Source organism: Lepidothrix coronata, unplaced genomic scaffold (genome assembly GCF_001604755.1).
Source record: "Lepidothrix coronata isolate B3197 unplaced genomic scaffold, Lepidothrix_coronata-1.0 Scaffold58, whole genome shotgun sequence".
Classification (NCBI taxonomy): Eukaryota; Metazoa; Chordata; class Aves; order Passeriformes; family Pipridae; genus Lepidothrix; species Lepidothrix coronata.
Window position 1 is genome coordinate 1,805,011 of NW_016690238.1, and position 26,630 is coordinate 1,831,640.

The following is a 26,630-nucleotide window of genomic DNA, read 5'->3' on the forward strand; positions in this document are numbered from 1 at the left end:
TCCTCCAGCTTCTCCTGGGTCATGTCATTTCTAGTAAACGGCTGGATTTCCCACTTGGCCAGCCCTGATCCACCTCAGCAGTGTAGCATCACCCACACCTTGTCCTCCGTGTCCCAGCGTGGGCCACAGAACAGACACCTGTCCAAGGCTGGTTAAATCCTGAGAGCCTTGGGAAAATGGGAGAAGAGCCCACAGGGCAGCAAATAACCCCTACAAATAGAGCTGTCACACCACTGACTGGGAAAACAGGTTGGACAAGGGGTGAAGGCAGCTGGGAACAAGCCAAGTGGGTGGCACAGTTTCAGGCATCTGATCTAGACATGTGAATTCCCTGGATAGAGCCATAAATACATTCATCCTCTTTTATGGGAGGATGGAAGGTGTGGCCATGATGCAGCAGCACCTCTTCATCTGGGTCTTGTAAACCCAGGGGTGGCTGTTAGGGTATCCCGATTCCAGGCTCCAGCAGCTCCTTCTGGGGTGGCTGTGTACCCCCATCCCACTGGAAAAGCTTCCCAGTGGGGTGCTATGGCTAGAGACACCATCTCAGCTGAGTCAGTGCATCCACTGGGTGCTACTGTGGGATTTCCCACGAGCTCTGGCCTCTGATGCAGAGGGATACAGGATTTCCTGGGACTATTGTCCTTCACAGCAAACTCTCCTCCTGGAGCAGTCTCTGGTGAGGCTGGAGGCAGAAATACCCCCAAAAAAATGATGCTGGGAAAAAACTAAATGCTCGTGGCTTTTGTTTGAGGTGTACAGCCGTTCCCACTCTGCCTGTGCCGGAAGAAGCCCGGAGAAGCTGCAGGAATACCTGACCTTCCTGTGCATGCCTGCTCCAGTGAAAACACAGCTCCCAAAATAACTCCTCAAACAATGTGGCCATAGTTGGGGTGAGGGCGGTGACGTTCCGGCTTTTCCCTCCAGCAGCCCCGAAGCCACAATAAATCCTGATGCCTGTGTTTGCTCCCGGGTTCTGCCTCATTGTATTTAAGGAAACAGCCAGCGGGTGGTGGAAATGTATCCCAGAATAAAACACAGCCCAAAGGCTTCAAGTTTTCCTGCTTTTCTCAGGGAATTTAGCAAAAGGGTCCACGTTTTGCCCTGGCTGTTCCCAGGGAGTGGGGATGGAAACCTGCTAGGGATGGAGACGCTGCTGCAGCCCCTGTGTGTGTCCATGAGTCTCCCTGTCATCCAGGGATCCCAGGTTGTCCCCGTGGTGCTTGATCCTGTGCTCTCACCTCGCTTCCAACCCACTCCCAAGGGGCTCAGGATCACCCCCATGCACTGCTCCCAGCCCTCTTGCCCAGGGTTTTAGTGAGGGAGTTCAGAGCTTTGAATTTCTGTTGGCATCAACGGAGCTGGGAATGCAAACAGCTCGGTGTCCATATACAGCACCCCAAAAATATGTCTGGGTGCTGGGTTCGTCACCGTTCCCGTCCCGGGCGAGCTCCCCACCTCCTCCCATGGCAGAGAGGGGGCTGCCAAAAATCACACTTCTTGTTTTAGCTCTGCTGAAACCCGCTGCCTTTCGGGCTCGTTTCTCCTCCTTTACGTCAAGCTGCCGCATATGCTGCCAGCGCCAGCGGGAAGTTTTCTGCCAAAGGCAGTGCTAAGGAAGAAAGGAGGCAGAGGAGGGTTTCGCTTTTGGCTGCCAAACTCCCCTTCTGCAGATCAGGGACCTGCAAAACCTCCTGCACGTCCTCCAGCACAGATCCCGGGGGACACAGGTGCCTGTCGGTGCCACTCCTGTGTCCCCACCACCTCTGAGGCTTTGCAGACACATCGCTGCAAAATGGGGCTGGAGCTCAGGACCCAGCCACCCATTCCTGAATATTTTCCAGCAGAAGTGCTAAGAATAGCACACAGAAAGGCAGTTGGGCATGGATTGGGGTGAAGCCATGACACTCTAAAAGCCCTGCGCCAGGTCTGCCTTTGTGCCGAGGTGCTTTGATGGAGGATTTGAAAGAGAGAGGGAAGGTATTGTTCTCTCTTGCTTTTGTTGGCACCTTTCAAAAGCTTGAATTCCTGTTCTCTGCTTCCCTCCAGCCCAAGCCTGGCCTTTTCCCCCCTGCAATAAGCTCATTTTCCCCCAAAACCAGCTAAAAAGCAGGAGCACCATAAGCAGAAGGTGATGGGATGGTTACATACCCGTGAGGACCACCACTATTTCCATTCCTCATTTTCAATGGGTGCTGCTCACACCCCTTTTTGGATTTTCTGGTGGGAATTTGCTCAGCTTCTCACTCCAGAAGGTACCAGCCTGAAGCAGAAGCAGCAAACCCAGGGCTGGTTTGGGGCTGCTGCTGGTGGGACATGGAAAAAGGCATGGGGACCCCCCAGTCATGGGGAAGAGGGGGATAGGGGAGACCCTGGTCACCATCATAGCAGCATCCCTCAACTCCTAGTGAGAAACACAGCGCTTGCCTGCTCTTTTCCATTCTTTATTCCAACCATCCACTTTGGTTACAGTTCTGAAAGATTTTTTTTGGTAGCTGTTGTGGTGTTTTTTTCCATCTCCTCTAATCTGAACCCACCTTCGGCAATATTATAAAACTCTACAAGTACAGTAACGACCAGTTAACAATAAATAGGTATTTGTTAGTTCACGAAGTTAAAGTGCTTTGAGAAGGGATGTAAGAAGCTCTATCCTAGATTCCAGGGGGGGGAAATACCTTGGAAATGTAGTGCAGTAAGGAAGCTCTGGCCCGTTGTCTGTAGTCTGTGGTCACGAGAGGCACGTGGCACCTCCCCCTTGCCCAAAAGACTCCTCGGGCACTCCTGAGTGAGCAGGCACAAAGCAGGAGCTGTGCTGCTGCGACAGGTTATTGGAAGCATAAGACAGGATGCCCTCACCCTTACACAGCCCGAGGCTGGGGTGTTTCAGACTGGGAAAGGTTTGGACAAGGTGTGGGATCACCCTCTGCAGGGAGAGAATCCCGTTTTTTCACAGTTTAGTCTTGCTCGGAGACCTCAAAGCCCAAGAGAAGCAAACTCTGGGCCCCCCCCGTGTCCCCTCACTGGGGGAAGGGAAGCAGAGCTGCTCTGGGCGGTGGGGACAGGCACAGCCCCCTGAGCCCGGCGGTGTCGCCCTGAGATCCGCAGCCTTTTTCCCTGAGGAAGCCTGGTCCCTCTCCCGGAGGAGCGGTGTGGGGAGCAGGGGTTGCCTGCTGCCCACGGATAAATGCCCTTAGCTGCCTGCAGAGGATTTGTGCGTTTCAAACGTCTTCCCAGGGCCTCCCAGTTTGGTTTGGGCTCTGCTTCCACCTTCCCTTCCAGTCCCCTTCCATCTGTCCTTCCCCACACCCCAAATCTAGTCATCTTCCAAGCCTTTTCCATGCAAACTCCTAACTTTGCACCTGCACTTGCAGGTTTCCAGTGCTAATTCCCGATCTCCCTCCCACATCAAAGCCAGCTGCAAACAAAAAATAATAAACCAAACCCCAAAACCCTTCCAGAGCCCAATTCTCCAGACCAGAAGGGGACTCACAAGTGGCGCTGGGAGCGTTCCAGCTGCTTGCCAACCCAAACATCAGCCACTAAAAACTTGGAGGCGTCAGTCCCCACTCAGATCAACCAGTTCAGAAGGCCGAGGGCTGGCTCCTCCTCTTCATCACATGCACGTTCCTAAAGTGAGGAGTGGCCGTGCCCTGAGGATCAGTGCATGCACGTCGGCAGAAGTCCCCTAAACAGCATAACAGAGCTGCCAGGGAGAGGCTGTCCCTGGTACAGCCAATGTCCCCCACGTGTCCCCAACCCCTGCTCCACCTGGCCCTGCAGTCACATCCTCCTCACTGAGGCTCTTCCACCGAGGCCAAAAACGGAAAAGGTGCTGCCCAGGACCCCTTTGGGGACAATCAAAGATTAATGTCCAAGGAGCGCCTAAGAAAACAAGGATCTCGCTTCAGGAGCGGACAGCAAGTGCAGGAAGAGCAGGACGGTGGGAACACCGTTGTGTTCAGTGGAAGAGCTCCACCAGAGCCACCACCAGGAGCAGCTGCAGCCACGAGCCAAAGGGCATGGTTGCCTGGCCCCTCTGGAACAGGAACTGGAGCTGGTTGACCAGGCGCTCCTTCACCAGCGCCTGCTTGAAGCCGTCCTCCTCCGAGATGCAGACGTAGTGGCCGTAGTGGCCGTGGCTGACATTCTGGATGAAGTGGAAGCAATCCTGCTGAGGGTGGGTGGTGTTGCAGGTCTTGATGAGGCTGTTGTTGTGGTACCAGTTGTAGGTGGCGTAGTGGGACTCGATGGAGCAGTTGAGGTAATAGCGGGAGAAAGGGACGACTGCGATGTTCTGGTAGTCGTCTGCAGGAAGACATGGAGAAGGAGGGGTTGAGGCAGGATTGTCCAGGAACCACAGATTCCCCCAAAAGCACCTAGGGAAGACCACCTGCGTGGATGAGGACATGCCCATGGCAGGAGGGGTAGAACTGGATGACCTTTAAGGTCCCTTTCAACCCAAACCATTCCATGATTCTGTTACACAGCCATTTAACAACAATGGCCCATGTCCGGTGAAGTCCACAGGACTTTTCTCCCAGGAATCAAAGCTTAATCCCTCTCACCCAGCTCAGAAATACACTGTCTCCACTAACTCCAACCTGGTGTCTTGATTTCACTCCCAGTTTCCCAGCATTGAGTAGTAAAACCTCACACAACCCATGCAAAGACTGGAGAATCAGCCACCTTGCCCCAACCACCGGTGGGGACACTGTCCTATGGCTCAAAAAAACCTTTACATACCTTCCTTAATAGCCCCATTTTGGCAGTTTCCTTGCCACACATCCAAGTTCAGGTTCTGAAGCACCTCCCTAGCAGATGGAAATGGGAATAAGCATTAACAGAACATTAGGGAAGCAGCATTTCAGGGATAGGAAAGGAATCACAAATATGAGATAGAAGGAAATTTATTACCTGGTATTGTTGGAGTAGGGAAAACACCTCCCCCACCCACCCCTATTCCCAATTAGGAGTTTGCTGATGGCAAATGTGAGACCCAGCAGCAAAAAGATGGAGAAGGTGCTGCCCAGGACCCCTCTGGGGACAGCCAGAGGGTTGGGTTGGGGTTGGGTTGGGTGCTTAAAACGCCCTCAAGGGAGGGATGGATCCCTGAGGAGAGATCCCAAACTTTCTGGGACGGCACCGACATCGGCGCTTCCCTGCCTGGACACAATGGGCTCATCTCTCTCTGTGATGGGAAGATGGCCTCAAAACCACGCATGGCCATGGTCTGGAACAGGAATACCGAGGGTCCGGGTGTTTCTCCCATGGAAGCAGCGGGAGCGGGCACCACGTACCGGTTCAGGGACACGGACTGGCAGGAGCCGTTGGCCCAGCCGCAGTAGGGGTCCCTGGCCAGCAGGCAGCTGTGGCAGTTGTTGCGATACGCCCTGCACATGTCCATGGGGATCTCCAGGACTTTACTCGTGGAGCCGACATACAGCATGGCCTGCGGGAGGAAAGCAGAGGGGATGGATGATCATCCTGGCATTGTGTCCCAGTGCCACCTGGTGTCTTCAGAAGGACGTGGAGCTCCAGGAGCGAGTCCAGAGGAGGCCACGGAGCTGCTCTGAGGGCTGGAGCCCCTCTGCTCTGGAGCCAGGCTGGGAGAGCTGGGGGTGTTCACCCGGAGAAGAGAAGGCTCCAGGGAGATCTGAGAGACCCTTCCAGTGCCTAAAGGGGCTCCAAAAGAGCTGGAGAGGGACCTGGGACAAGGGATGGAGGGACAAGACAAGGGAATGGCTTCCCACTGACACAGGGCAGGGTTAGATGGGATATTGGGATGAAAATTCTTTCCTGTGAGGGTGCTGAGGCCCTGGCACAGGTTGCCCAGAGAAGCTGTGGCTGCCCCATCCCTAGAAGTGTCCAAGGCCAGGTTGGACGGAGCTTGGAGTAACCTGAGATAGTGGAAGGTGTTCCTGACTATGGCAGTTGGGCGGAACTGGATGAGCTTTAAGGTCCCTTCCAACCAAAACCATTCTGTGATTCCATGATTCTACTTCCAGACCCAGGGGCTGGCAGTAAACTGTCTGTCCCTGCCTTCCCTGCTGCCTGATTTTAAAGTTACAGCCCAATCTGCTGTTTTCCTTCCCACAGAACAAGCAAAGACTCACCCTCTTGTGATCCAGGATCATGGACTGGATCGGGTCCTTGTTCGGAAAGACCTGGAGCTCCATGATATTCTGCACCCCATCTGGAAGCTCCACAACCTTGTGGATGGATCCTTTGTCTAGGAAGAAAGAGAGGAGAGCCCTGATGAGACATCCTGAGAGCAGAAGAGATGATGCCAAGAGATTCCAACAATCTGACTGGATTCCTGACACCAGCCACCCAGAGAGAACAGAAACTTTCCCAAAAGCAGCATCCTGAGGGAACAAGGCTCAAGAATCCTTGTTGTTCACCCTCTTGCATAGTTTCCCCTTCCCAAATAGTCTTCCCTTCATCCCACCATCAACCAGAGAGAGGTGGAAGATGTGATCCCAGCTCATGCAGGGATCAGGACTCCCCAGGTGTCTCTGTACCCATTCCAGAGAAGGTGAGCATTGCCATGCCAAGCCCTGCATGTCGGATCAAGCTTCCCAGTGGGACTCTGCAAGGCGTTAGCTGCATTTAAACTCAGGCTTTTGGAAAATAAAACCAATCAGAGCGTGTGTTGGCCCTAATCCAACCTAGGCCACCTACTGAGAGTTTTTTAATCATAGATTAGGAATTTTAAAAGTCCCTCCACAAGTGCCAGTGAACAGATTCCAGCACAGAGCAGAGAAAGGGATGAGCACAGCTCAGGCAGGTAAAGCAGGCAGGACAGGGAAGCACTGGGAAATGATGGAGCGTGTCCCTTTGGAAAGGATTTCTGCTTGTAAAGCCATACCTGGGGAGAGCTGTGCTACCCCTCTCTTGCCTTAAAAACACTGGCCCTGAGACCTCCCACAGGTTGAAGCTCAACGGGGTAAATCCCACATGCTTGGGATTCTGCTTTGATTCCGGCTTTGCCTACGCAGCCAAATTGGAAGTATTTAGTAGTACTTGGGACTTGGCAGCTCTTTTCTGCTTGACAAACATATGCCAAGCTGGGAACACAGCCCCTTGTTCGCTCTGCAGTGAGGGTCTCATCTGCTTCCCCTGGGCTCCCTACCCTCGAGGGGAAAGCTAATTCCGGGGATCTCCACAGGGAACGGTTCCCAGTACCTGTTGCCAGATAAAGCACATTGTAGAGGTGTCCGTCAGCCGCAGAGACCTCGTGCACCCCGATCCTCTGGTAGCGGTGCTTGTTGTGGAATAAGGGGCTCTTGGTGGGGGACAGGGGCTCCACCCGGTCCTCCACCTCGGGGTGGCTGTCGGCGATCTTGAAGGTCTCACTGGGGGTGTGCTGTCCCGAGGGAACACACTGCAGCAAGAGGGCACAAAAGCCACTGTCAGAGTCAGACAGGTGCCTGAGGATGAGGGTGGAGGGCAGGAGAGCTCGGCAGGGGAACAGCATGGACACCTCAGCCCGCAGGAGATGCCCAGCTGCGGTGCACAGCCCTGTCCTGGGGGCAAACACAGGCCCTGGGGGTGCTGCAATTGTGCTAGTGCCAGGTGCATGTAAGAGCCTGTCTCCCCATGCATTCTGTGAAGGCATTGGACCTTCTCTGGCCTCCTTTTGTTTCCAGCAACAAGGCTCAGCTCCCTCCCGAAGTGCCTACAACCACCCTCTCTGCCCAGCTCTCATCTGGCTGCTCCCTGTGCCCTCCCCTGCTCCAGGTACCCTGACGACTGCAGTGGCACTGCAGGGACTAGCCCTCCTGGCCTTGGGACCCCTCTCCACTTCACGTGGGGCAGCTCACTCACCTGCCCAGGTTTGATCTCCGGGTTGGGACCGTTATAGCCTTTGAGTTTAGACGTCCGGAACACGTCGTCAATGTCCCCAAAGGAATAGACACAGACAGCAGAGCTTCCCCTGAGGGCAGCAAGACAAAGAGGGGGTCAGGGAGACACTGGTCACCACCCCTACAGCTGGAACACAGCTGTGTTCATCACCACATCCACTCCATCTGTTTCCCAGAGACACTAAAGGGCTGGAAGGAAGGATCTGGCCCGTGGGACAGGGCATCCCCCTCCCTGTTTTGCAGAGACCCTCACCAGGTGTTTGTGAAGAGCCCGTAGACTTTGGAGAGCCGCCAGTTGCTCGCAGGGACAAAGAAGACATCCTGCAACCAGTTGAAGTTGCCCTTTGTGACTGGGTCAACACAAATCAAGCTGGCCTTCAGGAAGGTGGTCCACTTGGAAGCAGAGAGGGAACTGGTTCCTCCTTTATCTTCCTGGGGGAGAGGGAAAGCAGGGAGTCAGAGTTTGGCAGAGAACACCACAAAGTCCCCAACTTGGGAGGGATAAGCCCCCCAACATCTCGGATGGATAACTGGGGGATGCTCCAGAGGTATGTCTGATGCTGGTTACAGCAACAATCGTGTTCCTCTAACATCCCAGCAAGACAGGGCAGGTATTTCTCTTCCCTACAAGCAAGATGGGAGCCAGAGGAGGGGAGGGCCAAAGGACATGGCTGTACCCCACACAGACTCTGTGGCAGACGAGACATTTGAGGCAGAAGGGCCAAATCAAGCGTGGGTAACCCCAGGTGAGCCACCATGTCCATTTGTCACCCCCGGAGCACTCCTGCCTCCCCCCCCAACATGGTTCCCGTGGTACCTTACACAGCTGGGCCACGCGGGAGATGTTTCTGGGGGCCTCGGGACTCTTATCTGGGTTGTCTTCACGGAAGAAGTAATAAATCTTGTCCTGGTGAGGCTCTTCGTGCCTTAACACGGTGGCTTTGACGAACTGAGGGTCTGAAAAGGGAAGTGAGCCATCAGAAAACCATGGCTTGAGCACACAGACTTCATCTGAAAAGCCACTGATGGGGACAAAGCAGCATGTTCTGCAGCCAGCCACCCACCCACAGCCGAGGGAGGGAATGAAACACATCTGTGCTCCAGGGAAAGGACAGGTCCGAGACCATCTGCTGTGCCTGACCTGTGCATTGCACCAACTGTGCTTCACCTGACACCTTCCCAGTGGCTCCCCTTCCTCTCCCTCCTGCCCAACATCCCAGACTCATTCCCTTGAGGGCCAAATCCACAGAACCTGGTGAAGCCCTGGCTGCTTAGCAGCAAAGGAAACCCGTCTCCCTTCTTGCTCAGGGAGGTGTTATCGGGGAGAAAGGATCCCTCAGTGCTGTTTGTGTTTGGAAAACCCAGTGATGCTGTTCCTATTAATACACCTCTACCATGACGGGCATCCCCGGCAGCATCAGGTCCCTCTGGGCATCGTTAGCTGCTGCTCCCATGGCAGGGAGCTCTGTGTCAGCACTGGATCAGCCTGGCAGCTCTGGGGCTCTCAGGTTTGGTTTAGCTTCCCCCTCCATGCACAAGTTCTGTTTTATTCTGTTGTTGTCTTGATTTAATTTTTCGTTTTGACAGAGGTTCAATAATCTCCTGTTTCCCGGTGTCAGTGGGGAGGCAACATAACAAACTCATGGAAATGGAGGAGGGTCCTTTCCCTCTACCCCCACACTGTCCTCTGCACAACCCAACGTGATTCTGCCTCAGGGTCTCACCCTGGGCTGGGGTTTTGGAAAGAGTCACTGCCCGGAGTGGAACTTGTTCTTCCCGTTTCCACCACCACAGGGCAGCTGATGGGCACTTTTACACAACCCTATTTCCTCCTATCTGAGAAGGGACTTGCCATCCCTCATTTCCCCATTACTCTGAGGAACAGGAACTCACTTATCAGGTGTTTTGTGACAGAAGCAAAGAGGTGAAATTCCCTCAGCTGGCACTGAGGGGACCAGATCAGCCCTCCCTGCAACTTCAGGGGTGACTGAAGACCCCAAAGAACAAGCCCTGGAGCTCCACTCCAGCTGGGCAGAGAGGATGTCCCCCTCCAAGCTGTGGTCTGACAGAGTCCAACTTATCAACCTGGTGGGCTTCCACACCTTGGGAATCTCCCCCACACTCACTCTGCATCACTGTGTCACTCGTGTAGAGCTCTCCACCCCCTCTCACTCGACGGAAGCGAGGGATCTTGCCATTCTGCTGGCTCTTCTTGATGGTGGAGTAGATGTCATCACCTGCGGGATAGGAAGGCTCATTTGCAGTGGGATGTTTCCGGAGGGGACAAGAAGGATTTGTAAGAAGAGAAGAAAAGAATGAAACAAGAACTTTTGGGCACATGAACTCACAGAGATGGTAGACACAGGTCAAGAAACTCAGTCCTCGCTGCTTAGGACTGAGCAGGTCTGGCAGGACTCCTTAGAGAGTGGCAGGGACGGATTCTTGGGAAGGATCCCCTTTTCAGGTCCAGAACAGTGGGATTATTGCAGGATCTTCCTTCTAAGGACCCCTCCAACCCAGACCATTCTATGATCCTACTGTTCTCATTGCATTTGACCCTCCCACACAGACACTCGATCCCATGCCCTGGATGGAAAAAACCAACCTTGTGCCATGCTCTGTCCTAAAAGGATGTGCATTTCCATGAGGCAAAAGCAAGAAGCCCTAAGGCCAATGAGAGCAGGGGACAAAGGCCTCGGAGCAGCCTCAGGGGCCCCTTTTTGTCACAGAGAGCCTTTTGTGCACAGCACGACAACTGAAAAATAGGAAAATATGAAAACACCAGACTTACCATCGACGACGACGAGGGTGTTGGAGTCAGGAGTGAAAGGAGCAATTCCTCTCCCATCCCACGACGGGCTCTCCTTCCTCTGCGTCTGGAGAAGGATGGAAATGGACCTAAGTGGGATCAGGTGCCTACATCCACCCCTGGGGCAGGAGGAAAGTGGTTTTCCTTGCCTGGCACAGCTCAAATGAGGGAAGGACTCATACCAGGTTCCAGCAGGTGGGAGCGCAGGCACCGGTCCCACACACCATCATCCCATCTCCGTACTTCTCCACTAGCGTGAGGTAATTCTTATTGTCCTCCTGCAAGAGAAGGGAGAGGAGCATGAGCAGCTGTGAACAGCAGAGCAAAGCCCCCAGAACTAACAAACACACTGCTAGATGGCTTCCCAGCTTTTTCATGGATCTTACAGCTAGAGGAGGAGGAGGAGGAGGTCTTCACTCAGAGAGAGCACATGAGGAGCACACACAGCTCCTTCCCCACTAGTCCTTCAACCCAAGTCCTTCAACCCTCACCCATCCAGCTGTTCCGCCGCAGGTGGGACCTACCAAACTCCCAGACATCATGCACAGTCCCTCATTTTTCACTGGGAAGTCTTCCTAGGATAAAAGAGAGAGAAAAATGCTATTAATTCCTTCCCTCTAAAGGCTCAACCCACGTGCACTACAAGAAGGTCATTAAACACTGCACTGTATCCCTTTTCCCTACCCTTGGCATTTGAAAACCCCCGGGAAGGCTGGGTTGGGTCCCTCAGGCCCTCAAGGTGATAAGGAGAAGTGGGGATGCAGGGCTAAAGTGGCAGGAATGACTGAACTGCTCTCCAGAGGATCTGGGAAGAGGATTTGCCACTGTGGGGAAAAGGTGTTCAATAGTTTCTGGTGCGGACATGAACCACAGTGCTCTGGGAACACAAAAGGGAGTATTTGGGTGGCTGAGAAAGACAAGAAGGGGTCAGGAGAAAGCCAATGGGGGTTTTCCTGCTCTATTAACTCAGTGCCCAGCTCAGAGCTTCCTGCTTTTGAGAAAAGGCAGCCTGGACTCTGACAATGGAAAAGAATGGGAAGGTAGCTTCTCCCCAGTGACGCCAGTCTAAGCACCACTTCTCATACTAAAGAAACAGTTCTTTACCGGAAAAATCCTTCCTGTGAGGCAGTAAAGACCTCAGAAGGATCACATCCAGGGAAGAACCCACCAGTGGGTAGCATAGGAGACTTTCCCGTTGCTCCAGCTATTCCTTACACTGATATTGTGGCTTCCTGGTTGGATCAGGCAGGCTGGGCAGAGACCAGGCTCTTACAGGCCTGACTTTACAGAGTACCTGGAATTTGGGCTGTGAGACAGATGCTGGACACTTCTTATAGGGCTCTGGGGCCCAATGTGTTAGCAGAACATCCTTACCGTGTAGTTCTCAGAGGTTGCAAAGTCGTAGTAGTAAAGCTTCCCCTCTCCCCCGATGTAGATGGATGAGCTGTTTTCCTCATGGTAGAAGACTGGGTACTTCTCACTCCTGGGAAATACATATTCCTTTGCACCTAGGAACAGCACACTCATCAGGGAAACCACTGCAGAGAGCACACATGGCCAGCTCGGCTGATCCACTCCCTTCCCGTGCCCTTGGAGCGATGAGAAAAACATGGACACAGGGCTTGGGGCCCTCTGGGATGGCTGGCCCAGAGCCAGGCGGGCAGGGAAAGGCAACTCCCAGGCTCAGAGTGGAGCTATTGTCCCTTGGGCCCCAGGGGACAGGAGAGCTCCACAGAGGAGTAACCCCACCTGGCCCCTGCAGGGCTTGTGATGGAGGAATAGGAAGGGGAATTGCTGCAGGAGCTGTGGTAGGAGAGTGGGAGCTCAAAGAGACTCAGACCTGGCTCTGCAGCAGCCAGGTAAGCACTACCTTCCACTGTCTGAGAGCCTCCTGCCTCCCAGCTTTGGGATGAAGGGCTCCATCCCCTCTCTGACCACCCTCTGACAACCACTCCAGGCATCTGCCTGATAGATTTGGCTCCTGCAACCTCCTGCACTTTATCACCCCCCTCCCTGCCCTGTCAGCATCCTACTTCCCAGGGCCAGGAAGGTCAGACAGGGTTTGGAACTCGCAGGCCAGAGCCCAGGTGTGACAGCGGAAAGATGCACCTAAACGTCACAACTGATGGGCTTCACAAGGAGTGGCTGCAAGACCTTGGACATCACAACTGGTTGCTGAAGATGGGTGGCTTTCCAGGCCCAGCTGGAAGAAGAACTGCCTGTCCTCTCCTCTTTCCTTCCTCTTTCACGTTCTGGCTTTTCCGGCTCCTCTTTCCTACAAGCATCCTCCCTTCCCCTCTGTCCAGCCCAGGTGCAGGAGGTTGGCCCTGCACTGCAGGTGTGATTCTCCTCCCCTGGGGCTTCTGCTGTCCCTGCTTGAGGTGCCCTGCTCCTGCAGCCTTCTCTGGGGAGGTGCAGACACATCTGGGCCCCTTTTAGCGGGTGTGCCAGGGCCCAGACTGCCACAGTGGGCAGCAATGACACAAGAGGGACTGCTCCTCCAAAGGGGAAAAGGCTCCAAGGATCAGGACAAACCTCTGCTTAGAACTCCATTTTCATCATTCCCTCTTCTCCCTTTTCCAAAGAAGGGGCCCCTCTCCTGGCAAGTGCTGCCACTCCCACACAAAGGCTGGGGCTGCCTCGGAAGCGGGCGGCCTGCACAGACAGGCAATTAATCAGTGGCACGTGTCCCTCTATTTATAGGGGTTGTCACTTGGCAGGACAGGGAAAGGCCAATCTTTGCCCAGTCCAACACTCCCCTTTGCCCGGAGCAAGCAGCGCAGGGGGCCCTCGGCCAAGGCTCCGCAGAGCCAAAAAGGGAAAAAGACTTAATAGAGGTCACTGGGGCTGCTGAATTCCTGCTTGACTTGTGGGCTTATTCTCCACTTTGCTCCCTGGTTGCACCTTCTCCAGGTCCCTAATCCCTGCAGGGTTAAACAAGCAATGTTTTCCCATCAGGTCTTGGGTAACCTGCCAAAAACCCACAGGTCCTGTTTTGCAAGGGCATTTCAACCACAAGGAGAGGGCGGAGATCCGTCTTGGACAGAAACTAATGCAACACCTCTGTGTGCCCTTCCCCTGCTCCATGGGATGGAGCCCACTGGGACCCTCAGCCAGGACAGCCCAACTGGATGACGGTCCCTGCTTGCCCTGTGTCCCCTCCTCAGCCTTCCCGTGCCTCTCCTCTGCCCAAGGACTCGGAAAAACTCCTGAGCATGTGCTGTGCCTTGTGGAGAAGCTGGCATGGAGTCTTTCAGAGTGATTCTGCAGCTCATCTGCCCTCCAAGTGGGAAGCCAGCCAGGCCTGCTATCAGCCATAAACTCAGTCCAAGCTTGCCTAGGAGAGGACTAATCCGCTTTACACCTTCTCCCTTCCCAAAAGTCTCCTCAAAAACCCCACTCTTGTCCCAACCTGTGGAGGCCAGGCACACAGGAACTCCTAAAGCCCTTTTACCCCATCACCAACACTCTGCAAGCAGGTCTGGCCTGACTGCAGCAAACTTTACTCTTGTTTTCAAACCTCCAGCCCCTAAATTTGCTGCTCATCCAGACAAACATACATCTGCAGCCATTCCCTGCTCCTCCTCCTTTTTACAGACTTCAGCCCTGTGCTCCTACTACCTTTGGGTTCCTTTGGAGGCTTTTTCCAACACTGCCTCAGCTCAGCGAGCTGTGCCAACCTGCAAGGACACACTCCTCTCCAAAGAGCTGAAAACAAACAAGCCCTAAACAATAATTTGGTCGGCGCCAACGTGTTATTTATCCTGCAGCTCCCCAGGGACTGCTCTGAATCACTAAGCTGAGAGTAAACAGCTCTGCTAGCCAGGGCCCACAAGTGTGGTTGTGGTTCCAGCACTGATTTAACTGGATTTGGAAGGGAGCCTTTAAGGGGGCTTCCAGGAGTGGATGCTGGGATCCCTCTGCCCCTGTGGCAGACCTGCACAGCTCAGATTATAGAAGCTGTTCGATCCCCTTTGCCTTTGCTTCTCCTCTGGCAGGATGGGGGGAGAAACCCTGCACCCTCCGTGTCATTACATGGGGGTATAAATGGCTTCCAGAGCTAGGAATGATGAGGCAAAGGGTATCTAATGGCCCACACTATCATAGAATCATGGAATCATAGAATGGTTTGGGTTGGAAGGAACCTTAAAGATCATATAGCTCCAAACCCCTGCCACGTGCAGGGACACCTTCCTCTTGACCAGGGTGCTCAGAACTCCATCCAGTCTGGCCTTGAACACCTCCAGGGATGGGGCAATGTCCTGCTATGTCCCCAATGGGACATGCTTTTTCTCGCAATGCCAAAGATGCTTTTGACACTGCAAAAGAAAGACTCTTCCCCTTGGAAGGGGGAAGGCATGACCCTGCCATCACCCTCCCTCCAAAATCCGAGTCTGGAGCTCCAGAAGACACAGGGCTCATTTCCAGAGCCTTGCTAACTCTGCCAAGTCCCTTTGCCTGAGTGCTTTTGCCTGGCATTTACTGCCAACCCCATGGATAGCACACAGATCAATGGCACCATTGTCCATTGAAATGCTAACCCCAGTCCAGCGGGATGAATGGGAGAAAGAGCAGCTTTGTGCTGGGGAGAGCACCACACCAGAGGCAAGGAGAAGAATAGTATTAAATGAGGGAGAAAGAGGGAGCCCGGTGCATCTCAGAAGGATGCCTGCAGGGTGAGGTAAGAGGGGAGGAAGGAAGTGAAGAGGGAGATGTTCTAGATGAGCTGAGGGCAGGGAGGCCCACCCTAAACACAGGACAATGCAGATGACAGACGGAGCAATCCTGCTTCCAGTCTGACAGAGTGACATGGACACAGCTTTAGTGACACAGCAAATGGCTCTCTGGCTCCCTTTGGGTCCAGAAGCCCCTTCAGAAGGCACAAAAGGCCTGGTCCTCCCCAGCACCACAGCAAGGTTGGGCTCCCAGAGCATCCCAGAGCTTTGTGCTGCCACCTCCAGAACAGATGCCCAGCTAGATGCCCAGTGTTGGCACACAGCCTCATTGCAGGCAAACTCAACGAGACAGCTCCCATCCCGGCTGGAGGGCTGACTCAGCTATGGCTGTCCTTTTCCCCTTCACACTCCACCATTCCCGGTCTGGCAGCTGGCTCCGGCATCCCAGACACTCTGCTTAGTCACTGGCTTACAGTGCTCCCGGCACTGATAGTGGGTGAGCCATTGTGGGCCTGCAGGTGCTGGGGGAGGAAAAATGAAAGGGGAAGGAGGATGAGATAAGCACTTGCTGGTTTTGGGGAGTGGTGCTGATGCAGGCAAGAGGCAGATCCTTTACTTGCTGCCCATAAACCCCTTATTGAATGGGGTCCACCTTGGAATATGAGGGAAAGCATACTCTGGGAAAGCAGAGTACGGGGTTTACCTGCTCCCTGGAACTACCTGCCGCCCACCGCAGCCCCTATGCTGCCCTCACCCAAGCTGCCCGTGTTCTCCCAGACCCTCCCGCTGCTGCCACAGGACAGGCACGCAGGGTCGGGCCACCACCAAATGGCAAATCAGGATTTACGCTGGTGCGGCGCCGCTGCAGCGAACGCAGCCAAGCCTTCACCACGTTCCCGACGCCCAGGCAGCGCACCCGGCAGCCCCGGGGATTCTCGCTGTAACACGTTGTAACGCCGTCAGTCATCGCGGCCACGCGTCGCCGCGCCGATGGCACCGCCACCTGCCACCCGCTGCCGCGGGTCTGACGGCGAGCACGCTCCCGCTCGCGTCCCTTCCCTCTCCAACCCTTTCCCAGGTTTTACTTATTCCTTCCCTTTTGAATAGCTGCGACAGATTCCGACCTTGATAACAGCATGACTCTGCGGCAATCCGGCTGGGATCGGCTCTGGCAGCAGAAGGAAAAGCTGCCTTTTCCGTGCTGACTCAAGGACTGGCAGTGTGGGGGTGTCCCTGGTTCTCATTCCTATGCCGGTGCCCTCAGCTCCCAGCAATGCAGGGCTGGCTGTGAGTCAGGGCTGTGTGCTCCGGGCTGCTCCACATCATTCCGTCTTTGGGAAGACAGGAGCCGTCTCGATGCAATGACATCAGTCCCTCCTTCACTCCCACTTCCCCAGCACAGGCAGGATGCATGACAAGCATCCCGGCACAGGTAGATCAATCATTTTCCTGGGAATGTGATTCAGGTCCACTGCCTTAGTCACCCACTTTGGGGCCAGGACTCTCCATCCCAGCTCCAACATCACTCAGCAATGGCATTTCGGTTACAGTATTCCCTCAGGCAAGACCAGGAGGACAATCCCTGGATTTCCTACCTGCTTGGCCAGATACCAGCCCTACCATCTCCTCTAAGGAGAACGTGGAAGGTCACAGCACCCATCCCAGAGGGATGGAGTCACCCCATGGGGCTGCCATAGATTCCCTCCATCCCTGGGAGCAGGACTGGACTGCACCACACCACTCCCATCCAAGAGCCACGTGCCATCTGCCTCCCCAGCTCCACCACGGATGCCAACAAGCACTTTTTTTTCTTTTTAGATGATCTATAAATTCCCAAATTTAGACATTTCGGAAAGAGGAAATATATCTCCGGAGAGCTGCTGTGCTAGGTTTTTCTCCCATCATGACTTTGCCTGAAGGGAACAATGTGACACAAGAAAACCACAGTCAGGACAGGGACATGCTCCCCAGAGCCCTGCTCACCCACGAGTTTCCCTTTCCCATGGGATGGATGCCTTGAGCAGCCTGATGGGCTTCTGGGACCTGGCAGAGCCTGCAGCTACGGGGTTTTTTATAGGAACAATCTGACTCTAAATGAGACAACCCAACAGGAACATTTTGGGGTGGTTGGCTCTGACCTGTCACAGAATAATTGAAGGGTTGTGAGCTGCAAGGTCTCCAACACGCCTTGTGAAAAGCGATACGTTTTTGTGGAGGGGTTTCCGAGAAGGGGGTGAAAAGGAAAGAAATGTGGGAAACCACTTCCTCCTCATTCATTGCACATGAAAAAACCTGCTTGGTTGATCCCTCCTCTCCCCAACTTCTGCCACCAGCATGCTGCTGAGGGATTGAGCTGCACCCCTGGCGTTGGAGTCCTTACTCCCTAAGGATCCCTGGAGCTGGGTCCTTACAGCCACTTCTCCGTGCTGGAGCAGGAGGGGTGTGGAAAGGCTAAAGGATCCCCCTGTGGGGAACATCTCTCACCGTACAGGGCAGCCTCACACTGTTTCAGTTCAGCCTGTGCTCCAACAGAGTCATCTCTCAAAGGAAGTAAAATAAAGAGAGCAGAACCAATACCACCTGATTCCCTACAGATTTCTATCCCATATTCCTAAGGGCTTCCTTCAGGACCAAATATCGTACTTGTCCCCCTTTCACTCCCTCCCTCTTCCCTTCCTGTTCAGCTTGGAGCAGACTGGGAGCATGGTGACCATGAGCTGGTGCCCAGTGGCTGGCACAGCTCAGGAAGGGTTGGTGCCTGCCTTCCCCTCTCAGTCTCCCCTGCCTTCTTTTAAGGATGGTTGTAGGGACCCCCAAAACTCCTCTGTGCCTCAGTTGGGGAGCAGCAGCGGAAACCAGGCAGCCTGGTGCTAAAAATGTTTCTTGCTTAACTGAGACCAGACACATCCACGTGTTTCCTGCCCCTTCAAGCCCTCCGTGCCCTCCAAGGGACCGCACAGCTCCCTGCCACAGGAAGCCTCCCAGCTTCTGTCCATCCCACCACGAGAGCCAGAGGGCAGGATCTGGAGAGCGGATCAAGAAGTTCTGTTGTGGGCACAAGTCCCCACCTACGTATTCGAAAACCAACACAGCCCCTCCTCTCCCACCGGGGCAGGAAAGGGCACCAGCCAGGTATGGCAGCAACACTGTGGTCACAGCAGCTGCCTTTCCTTTGGCCAGGCGTTCCCGCAGGTGCATCCTAAGAGCGTGCCCAGAGAGGACAGAGCACATCAAATGGTTTTCCAGAGTGCTTTCTCATCAGCCCGGGGCAGGCAAAAGCCCTGACCGTAATTTTACCACGCCCTCCATCCTGTAGGAAGGATGTAGCTCCCAAAAGCAGCAGAGCTGAGAGCAAGGGATTGGGCTGTGTGTTGCTTTCCTTCTATTTTCCACCTGTGACCAGATGGAAACTCCATCTCTTCACGCGGTGAACCAGTGAGCCCAGTTCTGGGCAGCACAGGCATCCACAGCCCTGAACCTTTGGCTAAGGGTTCCATGAGTTTACAGAAAACCCAGAAAAAAGAGGCGTGAAAGCACGGAGAAGAAATGTGGCTGTTACTCAAACCCAGCCTGACCTGCCTTACACATTTCAAGATCGCAGGAAGGCAGAGCAATAGGTTCAATCTGGTATTTCTCATCCTGTCTTGCCCCTGAGAGTTTGTTGATGAGCAACATTTAATCATTCGCCAAGAAACCTCATGTTATCCTTTCTCACACCCCTCCCTAACTGCTTCCGAGCACCCCTCCAAAGGGAAGGGCAAGGCCACAGACAGACCACCAACATCAACAGCCTCTCTACAGCGGGACTTTTCCATCCTTGGCCAACCTACATTCCCAGCAGCCTCCCATCTTGCCTCTTCTCTGGCTTCTTCCCTCCCCACTCCTGCAGGCCCTGCCATCATGGGGTGTTTTTTGCTGCTGCCCTCAAGAGATCCCTGCCATCAACAGCAAAATGCTCCGGAGCAGAGGAAACAATTCAGCCTGCATTATCAGGGATACATCCTACAAAAGCTCTCATCCTATGTGCAATCCAAATGCCTGGAAGGGCCACGCTTGCGGAGCACACTCTAACTAGACAAATATGCTTTTTTAGAGTTACACTCCAGAAGGCAAATATTCTGGCACATTAACAATTCCCGCTCTATTTCTGGGAGTGCCTTGGCAGCAGGCAGCACTATTCAATGTTGGGGTGAGCCGGGGCAGGAAGAAAGAGCGGGAGGGGGAACCTTTTGGCTTGGTAATGCAGCTGCTGGGCATGGGCAGGATTGCTCAAAAGCTCTTCTGAGAGCAGCACCGCCGATATTCCCTCTGCCAGAGGCCTCCAAGCCAGAGCCTGCAGGTCCCAAACGCCCACTCAGCAAGCAACAAAAGAGACCCCTAACCTGCAGCCGGGGAGGAATATGCCCTGGGTTCAAAGCCTCTGCCTTCATCAGGGCTCTGGGAACACCGGCAGCACTGCAGGGCTCCGCTCACCCCGGGAAGGCTCAAACCAGAGTGCTCCACGCTCCAGGAAAGATGGATTTCTCCTTATTAAACACAAAATGACTACATGACAGGCACGGCAGCATATTCCATGCATACTAACACACCACCACTATCTCCTGCATGCTCACCCCCCCAAATTATGCAGCACTGAAGCCTGTGCTGCTGCAAGATGAGTCCAGAGCCTTTGATGCCGCAGATGCAGCCTGTCATCCAGCAGGTACGTTATTCCCAACCAGCCCCGGAGCTGAGCTGCTCGCTGCACCCTATGGATTGCAGGTGCTAAATTTAGAGCCAGGTTTTGTTACTTTCCCAAAGCTGTTCTCTGTAATGACAGTCCCGAGCTGTGCCTGTTCCTGGAGGAAGCTGGGGAACAGCGGCCTGTGATTATGGAATTTTATTATACGGTCAGCGGAACAATGGCAGAACAACCACTGGATGTTGTGTCAACACAACAAAGGATGGTTTTAGCAGGATCTGAGAGTCCCTCCCACTAGGAAGATCCAGGGATTGATTTACCATAAAAAGCCTTTCAGGATGAAAATTGCCCCGAGCAGCTCTATCAGCATCCACCAGCAAAACAACCTCACTTAATTGCCTTCCATCTCCCACTCTCCTGCAGCTGAAAAACCCTTCCCAAGCATGTGTCAACTCCTCCCAGCTCAGGAGAGGCCAGCCAGAGGTGGGCAGAGGGCAAGGGGATCTGTGACATTTCCCATGGAGGTTTAAAGGTGGGAAGAATGGTTTGGAATGGGCTAGAATGGTTTGGAATGGGCTGCCCAGGGAGGTGGTGGATTCACCCTCTCTGAAGGTTTTTAAGATGAGATTGGATGTGGCATCAGTGCCATGGTCTGGTAACCACGGCGGGGTTGGACTTGATGATCTCGGAGATCTTTCCCAACCCGGTTGATTCTATGATTCTAAGATCAGTGGCTCTGGAGTTACAGTTCCCTGTAGAAAACAGATGAGATATGTGCAGCCAAGGAAGGGACTTCCTCCCTGGACTGAGGAGGGCCTGCCATGCTCTTTCCAGCTTCTACCTGCTGCTGGAGGCTTCTCACTCATGTAATGAGTATGAGGTGGACCTCAGTCCCACAGTCACTTGGGTTTGTGCCAGGACATGCCATGAAGCCCTTTCCAGCACCCCCTTTCTGCTCGCTTGACTCCCCACCAGCAGAACACACGATATCCATTCTTCTCACATCCATCCTTGGCTGCAGCACAATATTACTCAGACTTGGAAAGCTTCACAGTTAGGCATTTGAAACCAGACACTGGGATCTGACTTCCCAAAACACCAAGATATGAGCAAACCCATGACAAGGGTTGTTGTCAGTAGCCCAAGGGCAAGTGCCTGGCTGGCACTGGCTATGCATTCCTCTAGGAAAATCCTAGAATTCCTTAAACTTGCAGTGCCCTCTCCCTCCCACGACACACATATCCTCAATAAAGCAGAATGTTTATCACAAGTGGATAATTAGACTTGGATCAGAAGGGCACTGAGCCAGTCAATGGGCCTCAAACTGGGGAGTGGACAACTTACAGACCCAGAGCTGTCATTAAGGGCAAGATTTATTACACAAGCCCTGTTGCTCCAGACTTAAACTGCTCTGGATTTATTAGAGCTGGTAGGAGACGCTTCCACATCCAGCTCCTGTGACAACTCTTACAGCATTCCCTGTCACACACAGCACCGGGTGGAGCTGGGATTGACAGGAAAAGAGTGCCCAACAGGAGGAACAAGTCCTATTCTTGGAGCGACCAGGAATAGCCACATGCCATCAGATGTAGCTGGCTGCAAAACAGACAATTTCTCCCTCCTAACTCACCTTCCAGGCCTTTTTCCGGATACAAGTTTCTCTTAAAAGCACCTTGTACTCAATACTTACGATTTAGTTTGTAGTCAAGTTTAGATTTAGTTTGTACTCAAATATTCAGGTTTAAACTTAGTTTGTCTTTTTAAGGCACCAAGCCTGAGTACCTCAACTACAGAACACCTCCACAGGCCAATTTTCAGCAATCCTGACCTCAAATCAGCCCTCGGGCTGGCACAGAGCTGGGCAGGAATTGACATCTGGCTCTCTTTTCCAGCCACAACTTCCATTAGTCCTCCCATTCCCGTTGTTCCTGTGTCATGCTCTTGCAACAGGAGGTGGTTGTGATTCAGTCAGTTTGTTTGGTTTGTTTTTCTTCTTTTTCAATCCGCACAGAGCAAAATATATTTTTCAACCAACGTTTTCTGCTCCCAGTATCACTCACCCTGTGAAAACAAGCCATCTGCAGAAAATAGCATTGCTGGGAAAGCAAGAAGCTTTCTCCTGGAAATGGTGAGAGCTTCATGTGAAACTGTCCTACAAAGATGTTTCACACTCGTGGGACCACAAGGAAATGGTGATGCTGTCACTGAGGAGGGAAAGCTGGTGCTAGCAGCAAAAAACTTCTGGTTTGCCACATCAGTATGAGTTCTGCCCTATCTCATAGAATCCCAAAATGGTTTGGTTTGGAAGGACCTTAAATATCATCTCATTCTACCTGCCCTGCCATGAGCAGGGTCACCTTCCACCAGAGCAGGCTGCTCCAAGCCCCATCCAACCTGGCCTGGAACACTTGCAGGGATAGAGCAGCCACAGCTTCTCTGGGTAACCTGTGCCAGTGTCTCACCACCCTCATAGGGAAGAATCTTTTCCCTAATATCCAATCTAAACCTACACTCCAGCAGTGGGAAGCTATTCCCCCCTGTCCCGTCACTCCAGGCCCTTGTCCAAAATCACCACCTGAACACATCACCACCACACCGGTGGGCAGGGAGAGCTCCTACAGCACTCAGAGTCCTGCTGACAGTTTTCTCAAGGCAAGGAGGCAGCCAAGCTTAGCAAAGCCCAGAAGTTATTACAGGCAGCACAGGCAAATTCCCGGAACTGCCACTCCAATGGCCCGCTGTGTCCCAGGGCAGGCTGGAACCAGTCCACATGGTTGAGGCAGCCAAGGGTCAAGTGTATAACCTTTCTTTCTTTTCCCAAAGGGACCTGCTTATCTCCTCAGAACCTGTTCCCTTCAGCTTGCGGTCTCACCTGTTAATAAGATGGGAATAATTTAGCAGCCAGACCCCATCCTACCCCAAGGTGTCAATGAAGCCACCAGAGAGGGACTGAGTTTTTCTTGGATCTACGCACATGCAGGGAAACAGGGACAGTCCTCAGCATGGCAGCAGCTAAAAATGACTCTGTGCTGCAAAGGCCCCAGGCTACAGCAGCCTGAGCCAGCCCTCAGGCTCCTTGCCATCCTCAGTGTTTTCCCGATGCTCGGTGACTTTCCGGTCATGAGACAGCCAGCCTGGGATGTCACCCTCCCGCTCCACAGAGAGAGGCTGTATCCATCACCCGGCCGGCCCTGTCCAGCCCCGCGACACAGCGGGTCCCGTCGCTGCAGATGGATCAGCAGAGCAAACGCGCTATCCGTGCTGACAAGCAAAAGCTCCGTGTGGGATGGGAAGGCACCTTTCGCAAAGCAAAGCCCAGCTGGTCAGCATTTAGCTGGAAAAATCCACGGAGGCAGGGGGAGGATGGAAAAAAGAGGGATGATAAGAACATAGCGTGCAAGGTTGGAGCACTTGTTTCTGCACCAGCCCAGGCAGCTGAGGCTGAACTCACTCCCACGCTGCCAGTCCCAGCAGATAAGGAACTCGGCATTTAGAATCTTCCTCCATTAGGACACAGGGAATGGCAACAGCCAGAAGATACCACGGCCCATCTGTGTGCTGGGCCAGCTGCAAAGGGGAACAGGGGCAAAAGCCTTGCCAGTAAAAAGGTTCTTAAGCACTTGAGCTATGACCAGTGGTCTGCAGCTGACCTTTGCTCCAGGCATCTTCCCCCTAAGAGGAAGGAATCCTGCAGAGTCAGATGTGCTGTGCAATAACTGCTTGCCCAGATGGACCCAGAGCTGGCCACCTGCACTGGCTGCTGGGAAAGCTCCAGGGGTCCCTCAGCCTGCTTTCCGTGGAATCAGGCTGATCTTTGGGGAAAGTGTGCCCCTTCCTCACCTCCCACCACGCTGCGCTGCAGCATCAGGGACACAAAATAAGGGCAGAACTGGGGCTGAAGCCTCATAATGGCTTTGTAAACCATGGAAAGACAAAGCTGCAGAACATCATGCTCCAGCCACCCACCGTCCTGGCCTGATGCCACCAGTCCAAGTCCCCAGGACTGTGGAATTATTTAAATACAGGAGCTCCAAGCACCAAGACAGGCTGACTCTGCTTCTTTGTCTCCAGGTCTGAGCTCAAGATTGTGCCACCTAAGCTTGGTTACATTTTTTCCCCAGATTACAAGTCCCCTCATCTACTTCTTGCTGGGAACCTGGACAATGCGAGACTGGGGGGCAAAACAGCAGAGTGGTTCAGAGGTACCTGCAGTGCAGGCAGGGCTCTCCCTGGGCCTGGCAGGTAAGGGTATGGCGCTGGTGAAGGAAGCAAGGCTGAGAGATGGAAAGACATCAGCAGCTTTGTCCAGTACCAATTTCCTCCTCTCCCCCTGCACAGCAGCCAGGGAGGAATCCCACACATGTGCTCTTCCCTCCAGGAGAGAGCCTGGTTCTGGCCAGCCCCAGAAATCGCTCCCTTCACCTGCAGGGCTGTAGTGTGAGGAGGTGCCTTTGCTGAGGCTGCTGTACCTGATGCCTGTGCTGGGCTGTGGCGTGTAAGAAATTTAATTAGGTGAAGAGCTGCCAGCTCCTGCAGAGCCCAGGGCTGAGGCCAGCGCTGCACCACTGCAAATGCTGCACAACCATGCAAAGGTCCTGGAATGCTGTGCTGCATCCAGCTCTCACCTCCAGGAATAGAGTGGTCAAGCTGAAAATCAAGTCCTGCAACACCATCACACCCACGATGAGGGACAAGCCTCTGTACGTGGCTGCAAACAGCAGCAGCACGCTGTGCTGAGCTGCAGGTTTTTCTGAACATGCTGAGTTTTCACTGTGTCTCGAGCATTGGGGAAGTTCAAGAAGACTCCTCCTGTCATCCACAGCATCCCCTTTGCCCCCATCCCATTTCTTCACCCTCCTCCAGATCCTCCTCCTCTTCTCCACCCTCCTCCTCCTCACCCACAGACCTACTTCTGAAGGGTAGAGGTTACACCAAGGAAAATGCAATCTGTTAACTAGGACACAGGACTGAACGTGCCACCCTCCCGATATCTCCCCAGTTGAAATCCCTCTTGGCCTGTGGCCCTGCTAAGCTCTCCAAAAAAATTAGAGAAACAGATAAGCACAGAAGAGAGATAAGCTGAGCTGATCCCCTTGCAGGGAAGTGCCGTAACAGTAGCTGGTTTCAGTGCTTCCCGGTGACAGATTATGTTCAGAGCCACCCTGACACAGGTGCAGGGACAAATGACCACACTGTGTACAGACAGGTGGGAATCAGCCACTCGGTCCCTCTCTTCCCCCTCAGCACAGTTTCACTCCAGGACAGGCATTTCCAGCCCCACCAAACCCTGATAATTTAACTTTAACCCTTCTGCCCTAAGCGGGGCAGGGGAAATGTCTAAGGGGCAACGTGTGACCCCATCCTCTGTTTGGTCTCCGGCTCCGTGCCTTCTGCCCCCTACCACTTCCATCCCTTTTCCCCAGGCACTTCATTTGCCAGCAGCCACCACAAATGACGCCATACTCAGAGCAACCTTTCCCTGCCCTCTGTGCCGGTGTCTCTCCCCTTTGTGCACCGAGGTGACAGGCAGAGGCCACCTCTGAGCCACGCACACACCCCTCTCCCAGCCCTTCATCCCAGCTCTTTCATCCCGAGGAAGGGCACAGTAAATACCAGCAGAAGAATAACAGATGGCGCAGAACAAACCCGGGGAAATTGGTGTTCTCTGAAGTTGCCGGGGAATGGGGAGCACAGAGGAACTGCTGTACTGCAGAGCAGCGCGAGAGCCGCAGCCCGGCTAAACCCGCCGGCTCAGCCAAACCCCGGGGACAAGACGGGGTCTTTGTTCGAGCCTCCCTGGAGGGGATTCATCCAAAAAAAAAGCTTGGAAAACACATGATAAAACCAGCTTCCACACACCAAGCTCAGGCTGTACTCTGAGCTTGCTGCTTGAAAACATTTCTTTGTTCGGTTTCTGCTAAGATCAGATCTGACTGAAGTCCTTACGTGCCATTTATATATTTTCCCACAGACCAGGGACGTTTTGCAAATATTTACTCACAAAACTCATTTGCAGCAAACAGGGTAAGTAAATTAACTATGCAAATACACGTCTCGATTTCCAGAGCACTGCAAGTTGGGGGAAATGGTTACTGTGTCTGTTTCAGAGCTTTTTGACAGCCCTTAATATACCCAGCTCGTAGGAAAACGCTTTTAAGAATATAAAAAGGAAAGAATAGTCTAAAAATGCAATTAAAAGCAACCAAGCAAGTCAGAAACCCCTGCCTGAGACCACAGGCATTTTAAGTGATTTTGCAGAAAGCCAAAAGTCTCCCTGAGGAAACAAAAGAAATAAAAATAGACCAACTCCGCTCAAAAGACAAGACCCAGGTATGAAACACACGGTGCAGGGAGTAGCTGAGAGCTGCAGGGACTGCTGCTGCATCCCAGGGTTGCAGCTGAGTGCAGCCCGGGACTTACCTTGCGGCGCTGTGATGATCCTGGGGTTCACCTTGGAGCGCCCCGCTGCCCACATGCCCAGCTGGCCGGCCCACAGGGCCACCAAGAGGGCAACAGGCGAGCTCCTGCCCATTTCTACTTACTCGGGAGCAGGGATCGTGAGCCTGTGAGCCTGACAGCTGCATCGCCTGTCTTATACA

General features: G+C 53.6%; 1 protein-coding gene across 1 annotated transcript; it reads right to left on the reverse strand.

The window, feature by feature from the left end:
* Positions 1-2,431: 2,431 nt before the first annotated feature.
* On the reverse strand, positions 2,432-26,630 carry SEMA7A (semaphorin 7A (John Milton Hagen blood group)). Its single transcript, XM_017817014.1, has 14 exons — positions 26,452-26,630; positions 12,049-12,182; positions 11,199-11,249; positions 10,857-10,952; positions 10,657-10,741; positions 9,992-10,102; positions 8,683-8,822; positions 8,119-8,297; positions 7,828-7,936; positions 7,186-7,384; positions 6,114-6,229; positions 5,298-5,449; positions 4,744-4,811; positions 2,432-4,305 (listed from the first exon to the last, which is right to left on the reverse strand). The coding sequence occupies exons 1-14, from the start codon at positions 26,561-26,563 to the stop codon at positions 3,959-3,961; spliced, it is 1,899 nt and encodes a 632-aa protein (XP_017672503.1). The 5' UTR covers positions 26,564-26,630; the 3' UTR covers positions 2,432-3,958.

Coding starts and splice junctions, on each gene's coding strand:
- SEMA7A (XM_017817014.1), bottom strand. CDS start 26,563: ATGGGCAGGAGCTCGCCTGTTGCCCTCTTGGTGGCCCTGTGGGCCGGC. Junction 11,250..12,048: donor CAACCTCTGAGAACTACACG/GTAAGGATGTTC, acceptor CTTTTATCCTAG/GAAGACTTCCCAGTGAAAAA. Junction 10,103..10,656: donor CACCCTCGTCGTCGTCGATG/GTAAGTCTGGTG, acceptor CCTATCCCGCAG/GTGATGACATCTACTCCACC.